General features: G+C 42.2%; 1 protein-coding gene across 7 annotated transcripts in view; it reads left to right on the top strand.

Annotated features, from left to right (window-relative positions):
• The window catches only part of fmnl2a (formin-like 2a), a 249783-nt gene that overhangs the window by 164467 nt on the left and 71314 nt on the right, over positions 1-14002 (top strand). For all 7 annotated transcript variants that reach the window (XR_010018460.1, XM_063052256.1, XM_063052258.1 and 4 more), the window contains exons 5-6: positions 3475-3558; positions 7378-7530. Coding sequence is in view for 6 of the 7 variants with exons in the window: in XM_063052256.1 (XP_062908326.1) it covers positions 3475-3558; positions 7378-7530 (237 nt within the window). In the remaining variant the exon portion in view is untranslated. The remainder of the gene's footprint in view (positions 1-3474; positions 3559-7377; positions 7531-14002) is intronic.

Here is a 14002-nt window from a genome sequence, read left to right on the forward strand (position 1 = left end):
ACTGTAGAAACCCTATGGATTTATTTTCACCTTACTTGCTGAAGCAACCTTGCATCTTCTTTTAGCTTTTCTAATTTCTTTCTTAAAATTCTTTTTACATTCTTTATATTCCTTGAGCACCTCATTTACTCCATGCTGCCTATATTTATTGTAGATATCTCTCTTTTTCCTGAACCAAGTTCGGAAATCCATAAGATCTTCCAACATAAAGAAATACAACTACTCCAGATCTGGGCATTTTCTCACTATGGGCTTTTTTTAATCTGCACCTACTTGATTTAGCCTCTGAGGACCACAGACTTGTGTTTGTTTATCTGGTACGTCTTTGGACTGTGGGGGAAAAAGCGGAGCACCCGGAGGAAACCCACGCAGTCATAGGGGGAGTGTACAGAGTCCTCATGGGCAGTGATGGGGATTGAACCTGAGTCGCCTGAACTGTAAAGCGTTGTGCTGACTACCGTCCCACACCTTACACATTATGTTAAAGGTATATCTTATTGTCATCCCTTTATGTGAGGTTCGTCGTAATAGTGTCTATGTGCCTTCTGTTTTTTGTCCATATTGATTTGGATGGCAGATGAATGCTTTTCTGTAAAAACCCAAAATATCATCCATCATGCTCTCTTTGGTATGTGGCTTATTTTCAAAAGTGAATGATGTGTTATTCATCACTACGAGACCCTGAAGTTGATCAGATACCTGCCTGACAGATATATAAAAAAAAATCTATTAGCGGTGATGAATGTTTTCATTTTTGTCTTTTGTTTTCTCCTCTCTATCTGAAAGATTTTCCCCTTCCCTGATTAAAATGCAGTTAAAACAGGAAGGCCAGCACGTAGTAGAATTGTGAAACAGGAACATGTTGCATGGTGGCATATGATAGTTCAATAAATTGTTCAGGCATAAACAAGTGGTGTGTTTTTTTTATTAAGATAAATGTTTTAAACAGCATCTTGTCAGACCAAAGCCAAGAAACTGATCCGGTGACATGTACCTCATGTACAGGTTTCCCCTGCCATCCAAAGGTAGAGTGTTCCTATGAAACGGTTCGTAAGCCGGAATGTCGTAAAGCGAAGAAGCAATTACCATTTATTTGTATGGGAAAAATTTGTGAGCGTTCGCAGACCCAAAAAATAACCTACCAAATCATGCCAAATAACACATAAAACCTAAAATAACAGTAACATATAGTAAAAGCAGGCATGATATGATAAATACACAGCCTATATAAAGTAGAAATTCTTTTCTGCAATCATTGCTGCACTGTTCACCGTAGCGAAAATCTCATGCAAGCGCTCTCGGCAGAAACACTATCTCCAGTAACCTTTAAGCTATGAAGCTGCTAAATCATACCAAATAACACATAAAAATACACAGCCTATATAAAGTAGAAATAATGTATGTACAGTGTAGTATCACTTACCGGAATCGGGAAGACAGCGAGCACACCGATGGTGTGTTAGGCTAAGTTGTTGGAGGTTGGGGTGGTGGGACACTGGGGTGTCATTTCATCGTCGTCTGTTTCCATCAGGGTAGGCAGGTCATCTTCTTCTATGTCTGCCTGCCTTGATGTCGAAGGTCGAGGTTCGTCGTCTGCTGTGGCTGATGTGGAAGGCTTGGAAAACGACAATATGCTTGACTGCTTAGCCTCGCAGACTTTTCTATCATACAGTTCTTTGTAAACACTCAAACCATCCTGCAAATACGCCCTAAACCCTTTCAAAATTAAAGTCGTACTTTTCTGCAATCATTGTTGTCATTTGCAGCGAAAATTTCACGTCCAGTTGCTTCACGTTCAGTTCCTGGACGACTTCACTTTCGGTCCGTTCGCTACTGCATTCAGTTTCGATTGTTATCCTTTCCTTTTCCAATTGCATCAGCTCTCCATCTATCAGTTCATGGTCATGGGATGCCAAAACCTCTTCAACATCATCTTCGTCAACATCCACAAGCCAAACTCACTTCATCCTTACTTCGTTCACCACGATCGAAACGCTTAATTATGTCTAGTTTTATGGTACGTGTAGCACCCTTACGAGCTCTTTTAGGCTTTTCCGATACCTTAGAACTCATCTTGCTAAGGGATACTCAAAATAAATCGACATAAAGCACAGATGCTCACAGGCACGTGTTTAAGCAATGCCAGCTAGAATGCAGTTCTGGGGGAGGAGCTTGGCTGCTTGCCTTTTTGCGCACGCTGCCTTTTTTCGTAACAGTGAAAACACCTTCTGTTAGCGAAAACAGGTAACTAATGTAGGTCTTTCGTAACAGCGAGGTGTTGTAAAGCGAATGTTCGAAAAGCGGGGGGCACCTGTATCATGTGTTTGCGTAATTAATGAGAGCTTGAGGACATAGCTAAATACAGAAATATGCCTGTTTTGTTGTAAAGTAAATACTATTTTGTAAATCTGTGTGCAAAAAGTTTACCCAAGCCTGTCTCCCACTCTGAAATTTCATTTCCCTTATTGTCTGAGGCTAAATCTCCTGGCTGACCATGTTGGAATTTCAGATGTAGCCAAGTGCTACCAGATGTAGGATTCTTCTTTTCCCCTGATATCCTCACATGTACTGAAAATGAAGAGGAATCATTTACTCTGCTTTAAAGCCGCTGCTTATGCTGTGGTCAAGATTTTAATAGTTAATGAAAAACCATTTATATCAGGGCGGGGGGGGGGGTGGTTGTGGGGTTCAAAGTGTGCTTGCACTGCCAAACCTCTGCCCATTAAGAGACTTGAATGAAAAATTAATTATAGTCGGGGCTCCAAAGGATGCAGGTCTGTATTTGTGCTGCATCATGTTCAGATTTACATATTTAAGGGCTTTGAATAAAAGGAGTTGTAGCATCTCCACCCCAATAGAAAAACTATATTCGAAATGCAGGCTTGAAGTGACCTGTGCTTTAAGGTGTAAAGAAATCTTTACACCTTTAGTTTTAAAGATAGAGGGGGCAGTGTTCATTAGAGTAAATGTACTTCTGGTTTACAAATCTGATTTATTTTTTGGAGTTGAAGATTCCCTGCCCCAGCAGTTTGATTAAAAAATTTCATTTCAACATCTTCTTTCCCTGACACATGAATCTGTTGTCTTGATTTAGCTATGGGCCGACTTTCATAATATATAGAATAATGCTGAAATTTAAATGCTCCAGGTCTGGTGGCTCCTGACGTAAAGTGAGCTATGAAATCCTGTGGTGTTGTTAAGGAAAAAGGTCATGAAAATGGTTTATTTTTGGTGGTCTGGTGGTGGGGGGAGAGGGGTGTCAGGAGATAATTTACTATCGAAGAGGTCGTTATGCTTGATTATCCATTTCTAATGATTTCACTATATCAGCAAAAGATACAGACCAGAAACGCCTGAGGTTTATCATTTTTGCATTATATTTTTGATGGACTGGGCTAAGATTAACTATTAAGACTTGTTTTTTTGTGAAGCTATATGTCCTTATACGTATGCCCATTTTGTTTTCTTTCACAGTTGGGTGAGAGAATTTTTGAATGAAGAGAACCAAGGTCTAGACATACTGGTGGAGTACCTCTCCTTCGCACAGTGTGCAGTTACGTAAGTAGTCCTTTTGATCATCAGCCAGTAAGAAGTTTGTTGAATGTAGTATGAAGCTAAGCGAGACAAAAATATCAAAGAGGATACCAAAAGTATTTTCGGATATATAAAGAATAAAAGAGAGACCAGGGTGGTTATTGGACCACTGGAAAACTGTCACTGGGGAAGTAGTAACGAGGTCAAGGAAATGGTGGGCAAACTGAATAAATATTTTGCATTAGCCTTCACTGTGGAAGACACTAGCAGTATGCCAGAAGTTCAAGAGTGTCAGGGTGCAGAAGGGAGTGCAGTTGCCATTAATAGGGAGAATGTACTTTGGAAGCTGGAGGGTCTCCCTGTAGGTAAGTCACCTGGACCAGATGGACTGTACTCCTGGGTTCTGAAAAGGTTAGCTGAAGAGATTGTGGAGGCATTAGTAATGATTTTTCAAGAATCAATCGATGCTGGCATCGTTCTTCTGGACTGGATTGCAAATGTCACTCCACTCTTCAAGAAGGGAGGAAGGCAGAAGACAAGAAATTCTAGGCCATCTCGTCTGACTACAGTGGTCGGGAAGATGTTGGAATCTAGTATTAAGGATTAGGTTTCAGGATACTTGAAGGCACATGATAAAATAGATTGTCAGCATGGTTTCCTTAAAGCGAAATCTTGCCTGATATGTCTGATGGAATTCTTTGAGAAAATAACAGGCAGGATGGACAAAGGGGAGTCAGTGGATGTAGCTTACTTTGATTTTCAGAATGCCTTTGACAAGGTGCCACACATGAGGCTGCCTAACAAGATATGAGCCCGTGGCATTCCAAGAAAGCTACTAGCCTGGATAGAAATATGGCTCACTGGCAGGAGGCAAAGAGTGGGTATAAAGAGGGCACCTTCTGATTGGCTGATGTTGAGTAGTGGTCCACAGGGGTCTGTGTCAGAACCTCATCTTTTTACGTTATATGTCAATGATTTGGATGATGGAATTGATGGCTTTCTTTTGCAGTCAATAAAAAGATTGGTGGAGGGGCAGGTAGTGTTGAGGAATCAGGGAGTCTGCAGAAGGATTGAGACAGATTAGGAGAATGGACAAAGGCAGATAGAATACAGTTTCAGGAAATGTACGGTCATGCACTTTGGTAGAAGGAATGAAATTGTAGACTATTTTCTAAAAGGAGAGAAAATTTAAAAATCCGAGGTGTAAACATTAACTTGCAGGTTGAGTCAGTGGTGAGGAAGGCAAATGCAATGTTAGCATTCATTTGGTGGGGACTAGAATATCAAAAGAGGGATGTAATGCTGAGACTTTAAAAGGCACCGGTGAGGTGTCACTTGGAGTATTGTGAGCAATTTTGAGCCCCTTATCTAAGAAAGGATGTGCTAACACTGGAGGGGGTTCAAAGGCGGTTCATGAAAATTACTCTGGGAATGGAAGTCTTATCATATGAGAGTGTTTGATGGCTCTGGGACTGTACTTGCTGGAACTTCGAAGAATAAGGGGTGCTCTCAGTAAAACCTATCAAATGTTGGAAGGCCAAGATAGAGTGGATGTGGAGAGGGTGTAATTAGGCATAACCTCAGAACAGAGGGAAGCCCATTTTGAAAGGAGATGAGGGGGAATTTGTTTAGCCAGAGGATGGTGATTCTGTGGAAATCACTACCACAGATGGCTGTGGAGGACAGATAATTGGGTATATTTAAAGAGGAGATTGATAGGCTCTTGATCGGTAAAGGCATATAAGGCTACGTTACAACAGGCAGCTGTGGAGGTTAGGTCGTTGGGTACATTTAAGGTGGAGGTTGGCAGGTTCTTGATTAGTCAGGGCACGAAAGGTTACAGGGAGAAGGCAGGAAATGGGGTTGTGAGGGAACTGGATCAGCCATGAGCAAGCTCGATGGCCGAATGGCCTAATTGTGCTTCTGTTTTATGGATGTACATAAACTTTGGGACCTAGAACTGGAAAAAGGTCTCAGTAAAAAGAGAGATGATAGCTTTGCATAATGCAGGATGGAACTTGTGGATAGGTGATGAACTTCCAAAACTCCTTTGCTAGTTTTCCAGAAATTAATGCGCTCAAATAATTACTTTAATGAGGATGCTTTTTCCATAATAGAAGTCTCATTTTATAAGAGAGAGGGTACTGTTCCTTACAAATGCTTGTGTCAAGAACAGTAAATCTACGTATTGCTGAATATTTTGATAGGACGTGGTTAGAAGCTTAAAACATAGAAACATAGAAATCTACAGCACATTACAGGCCCTTCAATATTGTGCCGACCATGTAACCTACTCTAGAAACTGCCTAGAACAGCGGTCCCCAACCACCGAGCCACGGACCAGTACCAGGCTGCAAAGCATGTGCTACCGGGCCGTGAGGAAACGATATGAGTCAGCTGCACCTTTCCTCATTCCCTGTCACGCACTGTTGAACTTGAACATAGGGTTGCCAACTGTCCCGTATTTGCCAGGACATCCCGTACATTGGGCTAAATTGGTTTGTCCCATACGGGACTGCCCTTGTCCCGTATTTCCCCCGCTAAGGTAGGGCGTTCCTATGAAACTCTTCGTAAGCTGAAATGACGTAAAGTGAAGAAGCAATTACCATTAATTTATATGGGGAAAATCTTCGAGCATTCCCAGACCCAGAAAATAACCTAACAAATCATACCAAATAACACATAAAACCGAAAATAACACAAACATATAGTAAAAGCAGGAATGATATGATAAATACACAGCCTATATAAAGTAGAAATAATATATGTACAGTATAGTCGGGAAGATGAAGGCAAAACCGATTTGTGGGGAAAAAAATATCGGCACGTACGTGCATGCGCACGTCACACATGCGCAGATAGGTGCCCGCGCAAGGCTTCATGATCATTATAGTCTTTCCTGGGGTAAAGTGTTGCGGGATTTGACTGCTACTTTTGTCCCTTATTTGGGAGTGAGAAAGTTGGCAACCCTAACTGTAAAAGACATGTTGAGGTGAGTTTAACCCTACTTGAACACCAACCTTCCCACCCCGGTCGACCAGCCGGTCCGCAAGAATATTGTCAATATTAAACCGGTCCACGGTGCAAAAAAGGTTGGGGGACCCCTGGCCTAGAATTTCCCTACTGCATAGGCCTCTATTTTACTAAGCTCCATGTACCTATCTAAGAGTCTCTTAAAAGAACCTATTGTATCCGCCTTTGCCACCTTCGGCAGCAGTGCATTCCACGCACCCACCACTCTCTGTGTGGAAAATACTTACCTCTAACATCCCCCTTGTACCCACTTGCAAGCACCTTAAAACTATGGCCCCCTAGTGTTAGCCATTTCAGCCCTGGGGAAAAACCTCTGGCTATCCACATGATCAATGTCTCTCATCGTCTTATACACCCCTATCAGATCACCTGTCCTCCTCCATTTAGGTATCTGCTGAACTCAAAATGTTTCTTGCTAACCATGTACTTTCCGATTTGGTAGCAGGAAAGTATTCTTTAAAATACATTTAACTTGTAATTGTCATCTTCTTGTGTGATTTATGAAATGTGGAGTTTTTTCTCCCCCCCGACATAAACATGTAATTTTATACATCTGCATAAATTATGTTTAATATTTTAAGGTAAAATAATTGTTATTTTGTTTTTTTTCTGCATGCTTTTACAGTACAGGTTGTGCCTATATGTATCCTGGATCAAAGTTTAACCTTTTCCTTGAGCATCCGTATTTAGTAAAAGCAAGCTGTTTGACATGTGATATATTAGGATGATTGTGTTCTGCATTTTGATGGCAGATATGTTTTAACCTTACTGAGTAAGAAATACGCTGTAATTTGCCTAAATCTTGTTCAGCTTTGACTACGAAAGTGTTGAAAACAATGTGGAGAATGCAGTGGAGAAAAGCAAGGCGTGGAGCCGCTCCATTGAGGATTTGCATCGGGGCAGTAACCTGCCATCGCCCGTCGGCAGCGGCTTGGCCCGGGCATCCAGGCATTCAACTTTACGGTAAGCTGATGACTGAACACTGATTTCCAAGGCAAAAGGGGCAAGGCAATGATTACAGTGTGGCTTCCTGTTGGCTCTTAAATACAGGCTTCTTGCATAGTATGTCAATTAAAAAAAAAATCCAAGTCTGCAAATTATTTTACAGTGTATGAACTCAGAATCTAATCTGGTTGTCAGTCTATTTGAAATTACTGCAACTATTTGTCCACTTGTGATAATTTATAACATTCTCACTAGTTATGAACAAGGGCCTAAAACAAATTCAAATGGTCAATGCACTTTCATATTAGAATTTTGTTCACTATGATAATCGTGTTTTTTTTGTAAGTTGATACATTGTTGGTCAAATGTTAGGTCTTACTGCATTATACTTTGTTGAAAATATCCCAGGTGGATCAGCAAAATGGAATTGTCAGATGAATGGCTGTATTTACCCAGTTTATTCTTCTGTCCATGAGTTGGGAATTCTGCAAAGTAGTTGGCATTGTGTTTCTGTGACCAAACTATGCTTGTCTAGTTGAGTGGGATAGTCAGCCTTGTCACTTTCTTAATCTGGTCTTTCCTTTTAGTCTTTATTAAACCTCTTGCTTCTGCCTCTGACACTGAGGAAAGACATTGCTCTGGGAGTAGCCATTTCCTAGCACAGATCCTCCCCACTTTATCAGTTCCCTAATTTGAGTGCACCCTGGATTACTCTACTTTATTGTCGCCAAACAATTGATACTAGAGCGTACAATCATCACAGCGATATTTGATACTGCGCTTCACGCTCCCTGGATTAGAAATCGATAATAAGTATTAAAAATTTAAAATATAGATCATAAATAGAAAATAGAAAAGGGAAAGTAAGGTAGTGCAAAAAAAACCGAGATGCAGGTCCGGATATTTGGAAGGTACGGCCCAGATCCGGGTCAGGATCCGTTCAGCAGTCTTATCACAGTTGGAAAGAAGCTGTTCCCAAATCTGGCCGTACGAGTCTTCAAGCTCCTGAACCTTCTCCCGGAGGAAAGAGGGACAAAATGTGTGTTGGCTAGGTGGGTCGTGTCCTTGATTATCCTGGCAGCACTGCTCCGACAGCGTGCGGTGTAAAGTGAGTCCAAGGACGGAAGATTGGTTTGTGTGATGTGCTGCGCTGTGTTCACGATCCCCTGCAGCTTCTTCCGGTCTTGGACAGGACAACTTCCATACCAGGTTGTGATGCACCCTAGAAGAATGCTTTCTACGGTGCATCTATAAAAATTAGTGAGGGTTTTAGGGGACAGGCCAAATTTCTTTAGCTTTCTGAGGAAGTAAAGGCACTGGTGGGCCTTCTTGGCAGTGGACTCTGCTTGGTTGGACCAAATCAGGTCATTTGTGATATTGACCCTGAGGAACTTAAAGCTTTTGACCTGTTCCACTTGTGCACCACTGATGTAAATGGGGTTGTGCGGTCCGCTACTCCTGAAGTCAACAACCAATTCCTTCATCTTGCTGACGTTGAGGGATAGGTTATTTTCTTCGCACCATGCCATCAGGTTCTTAATTTCCTCTCTGTACTCAAACTCATCATTCCCCGAGATATGGCCTACAATTGATTTGTAATCAGCAAACTTATATATTGAGTTTGGTGGAAACTTGGCTACGCAATCATGGGTGTGCAGTGAGTACAGCAGGAGGCTGAGTACACAGCCTTGTGGGGCACCGGTGCTCAGAGTGATTGTAGAGGAGAGCTTGTCCCGTATTTTTTACAGCCTGGGTCCTGTCTGCGAGGAAGTTGAAGATCCAGCTGCAGATCTGAGTGCTAAGGCCCAGGTTCCGGAGCTTAGGAATCAATTACGAACAAGTATTTGGAAGACTAATGGGATGGATTTGCCGTGGGGCTCTAGGCATCTTCTGCCAGCAAGGAATTCACTTGGATTTTTCAAACGTGAACTATTCAGAGGTTATCAACAGTTCTCAGGAACGGAAAGCTGTCATAACTGAAGAAATACCTGTATATTAAAACTCCTGATGAAGGGTCTCGGCCCGAAGCATTGACTTGTTTACTCTTTTCCATAGAGAGTTCCTGCTGAGTTGCTCCAGCATTTTGTGTGTTGTTATTGAAACTCCTGATTGGCTCCATGCTGAATCCAGTGACTAGTGTAAATTTTGCCATGGCTTAATGTACATGCATAAGTAAATGTAAAGGCATAAAAATTAATATACAAATTTTTTTTCATTATAATAATGATTTCCAAATTGGAAATGACCCCTACTCCTATAGTGCAGGTTTTCTGCAGTTGAATCTACAAAATTCTGGAAACATTAGCCAATGTCTTCTTGTTTTCACACATCTCCAGAAACCTGCATAGTCATATTTGGATATTTATTAAGGGGACAAGTGCACTGTGACAACTAAAGACACACGTGTTCTAGGTTAGAGGTCATTGCTAAATGATAATTAAAGCAAATTCTGAGTTCACTGGATGGCTAAGCTGATTGCAATACCTTACTCAGTAAATAGTTCCAGATCAAGCTGAGAATAGGACAGACCTTTCATAGCACCTTACAAAACATCAGAATGTCACAAAATGCTTTGCACGTAATGAAGTACTTTTGAACATCAATATTATAATGTAAAGCTTGTAGCATTCAATGTGCCCAGCTATTCCAAAAAAATTCCATGACCAGATAGTCATTGCTCTAGTGATCCGATTTGAAAGATAAAGCATTAGTCAGGGTGTCAACTATGTGCTCGTTGCAACAGCATCACTTTGAGTAATTCCCTTAATGTATTTTAAAGTCGTGGTTTAAAATCCACATCTTGATCCTAAAAATATAAGCTCAGGCAATTTAGGGGGGCAAGGATGCCAGATCGCTTTCCTTAAAGATCATGGGTCAAGCAGAGGCTATTCACAAGCAACTGTTGTTTGAACAACCACCAGATTTTGTGGGGATGAGGAGCTGATCCAGGGCTTACTCCTGCTTCATCCAAGATCAGAGAAATGCTGTCCAAACGTGCCTTACAGCCTGTGTTGACTCATGTCTGAGCTCCTTCATGAGTTAGTGAAGCAAACCTATACATAACCTTGGAGGAAATTCAGTGGTTAAGTTAATGATTTTAATGATTGAGTTTCTGCTTAATTGAAATTGAATTACAGTACTGTGTAAAAGTCTGAGGCACAAATAGGGTGCCTAAGGTTTTTGCACAGTACAGCATTTGTCAACGTTGAACGAGAGCGGGTTTGTAAATCTGGCGGGGGTGAAGGAAGTTGGAAATGGCGATGGTGGAGTGCCACCAGAGGGATGAGGGGCAGGTGGTATAGAAAGTGGGCTGGGGAAAAAACTGCGACAGAAAAATGGGCTGAAAATGGCAGATGGAAGTTAATGCAGACAAGTGCGAAATGTTGCACTTTGGTTGGACTAACTAACCACGATAGGTCTTGGATGGTGAAAGGTAGACAAGCATTGAGGAGTGTAGTAGAACAAAGGGATCTGGGAATACAGGTCCATAATTCATTTAAAGTGGCGTCACAGATAGCATCGTAACGAAACTTTTGGCACGTTGGCCTTCATAAATCAAAGTATTGAGTACAGGAAATGGGGTGTTATTCGGAAGCTATAAAAAACATCGGTGAGGCCTAATTTGGAGTATTGTGAGCAGTTTTGGTCACCTACTTACAGGAAAGATGTAAGTAAGGTTGAAAGTACGGAGAAAATTTACAAGGATGTTGCTGGGTCTGGAGAACCTGACTTATAAGGGAAGATTGAATAGGTTAGGACTTTATTGCTTGGAATGTAGAGGATTGAGGAGAGATTTGATAGAGGTACACAAAATTATGAGGGCTATAGAAAGGGAAAATGCAAGGTGTGGCAGAGGCGGGTGGGTGGGTGCAGACACACCCAGCCTGGAGACATCAGGCAAGATCATTCAATTCCAATTGATCATTACACAGAATGACTCTCTCGTGCTTCCTGCTCCCTTCCATTCTCCCCCTTTTCCCATCCATGATTTCTCTCCCTCTGTGCCTTCCCACTCTCAGTCCGCCGTGGAGACCCATATCAGAATCAGGTTTATCATCACTCACAGATGTCACGAATTCGTTTTGCGGCAGCCAGTACAGTGCAATACATAAAATTACTACAGCACACTGCAGAAGTCTTAGTCACCCTAGCTATATATATGTACCCAAGACTTTTGCGCTGTACTGTATACAATGCTTTGAAGTGTACTGCTACGTGATACGATGTCCAGGCCTCCAGTTTTACACCTGTCAATTTGCTTATTGAATTGCTCGGACTGCTACTTATTTGCTGTGTATAACACTATAACTGAGTAAGGAGAGCTAGTTTTCTGAGATTCAGAGCAGTCGGTTTATTGGTGACTGGAATAATCCATTAAACTGTCCTGCACTCTGAGTAGATCAAATTTGTGAAACATCTGGTAGCAAATATCTGTGTCAAATCACCATTGAGGTTGTGCCTCTTACCACAGACAACTTGTTCAAGCAGTGGCTGTCTGAGCGATCATTCTAACAGTGCACAACTACTGGAAAAGGCGAATGTTGGAAAATGACGGCAGTGATTTGAGGCAGATTGGGGTTTAAGAACAGGAGTGTGCCAGAATGTATTGACTCATTGTAAGATCATGCCAGTAAACCGCAGGAGTATTCCTTCAGGCTGCTCTGGCTTTCTGTCTGGATAAGTCATTGCATGTCTGTTTCCTGCATTGAATGGCCTGCCTCAAAATGCTCTCCTAAAATATGCATAACACAGCACGCGACTGTGTTTCTCCAGCTCAGTACGAGATAAACGTGTATTACTATTTTTTTTTTGGCTTCCGGAGTCAGTGCTCTGTGTATTGATTTTATTTTTTGAGATACAACGAGGTATAGGCCCTCTTCTCTGGCCCTTCGAGCAGTGCCCCCACCCCAGCAATTTTCTGATTTAATCCTAGCCTAATCATGGGATAATTCACAGCAGCCAATTAACTTACCAATCTGTACGGCTTTGGAATATGGGAGGAAACTAGAGCACCTGGAGGAAACCACGTGGTCACGGGGAGAATGTACAAACCGCTTACGGGCAGCGGTGGAAAATTGTGTAAAACGCTGCTGGATAACTGAGCTTCAGTGTTTCTGATAAGAAATAAAAGAGGGAGTAGGATATTGAGCCTCTTAGTCCGTAAGGCCTAGGGGCAGAATTAGGCCATTCAGCCCATTGAGTCTGCTCCACCATTCCATCATGCCTGATTTATTATCCCCCTCAACCCTATTCTTCTGCTTTCACCCTGTAACCTTTGACATCCTCATTAATTAAGAACCTGTCAATCTCTGCTTTAAATATACCCAGTGACTTGGCCTCTACAGCTGTCTGTAGTAATGAATTCCACAGATTCACCATCCTCTGGTTAAAGAAATTCCTCATCTCTGTTCTAAAAGGACGTTCTTCTATTCTGAGGCTGTGCCCGCTGGTGCTATTATCGTGAATCTCCTCTGGACTCTGTCCAATGCCAGCTCATCCTATCTTGGGTAAATGTCCAAAACTGTTTCCAGTAACTCAAGTGCCCTTCCATCTATCTTTGTATCATTTGCAAACTTGGTCACAAATCCATCAATTCTGTCATCCAAATCATTGCCATATAGTGTGAAAAGAACCAGACCCCAACACTGACCCCTGCAGATAACCACTGGACACCACAGCCAACCAGAAAAGGCCCTGTTTATCCCCAGTCTTTGCCTCTTACCAGTCAGCCAATCTTCTCTCTATGCTAGTATCTTTCCTGTAATACCATGGGCTCTTATCTTGTTTAATATCCTCATGTGGAGCACCTTGCCAGGAGGCTTTTGAAAATCCAAGTGTACAACGTCCACTGATTCTCCTTTGTCAATCCTGCACGTTATTTCCTCAAAGAATTCCAGCAGATTTGTCAAGTAAGATTTCCCCTGCTGATGGAACCCATGCTGACTTCAGTCTATTTTATCACATGCCCTGAAACAAAAAAAAGGGTAAAGTTTTGATTGTCATGGGAGATTTCAATATGCAGGTAGTTTGGGAAAATCAGCAGGCCAAGCGGCATCTCTAGGAAGAGGTACAGTCGACGTTTCGGGCTGAGACCCTTCGTCAGGACTAACTAAAGGAAGAGATAGTAAGAGATTTGAAAGTGGGAGGGGGAGGGAAATGGGAAATGATAGGAGAAGGCGGAAGGGGGAGGGATGGAGCCAAGAGCTGGACAGGTGATTGGCAAAAGGGATATGAGAGAATCATGGGACAGGAGGCGTAGGGAGAAAGAAAGGGGGAGGGAGGAAGCCCAGAGGATGGGCAAGGAGTATAGTGAGAGGGACAGAAGGAGGAAAAGGAGAGAGAGGAAAAATAATAAATAAGGGATGGGGTACGAAGGGGAGGTGGGGCATTAACGGAAGTTTGAGAAGTCAATGTTTGTGTCATCAGGTTGGAGGCTACCCAGATGGAATATAAGGTGTTGTTCCTCCAACGTGAGTGTGGCTTCATCTTG

The sequence above is a fragment of the Mobula hypostoma genome, chromosome 6 (genome assembly GCF_963921235.1).
Source record: "Mobula hypostoma chromosome 6, sMobHyp1.1, whole genome shotgun sequence".
Classification (NCBI taxonomy): domain Eukaryota; kingdom Metazoa; phylum Chordata; class Chondrichthyes; order Myliobatiformes; family Myliobatidae; genus Mobula; species Mobula hypostoma.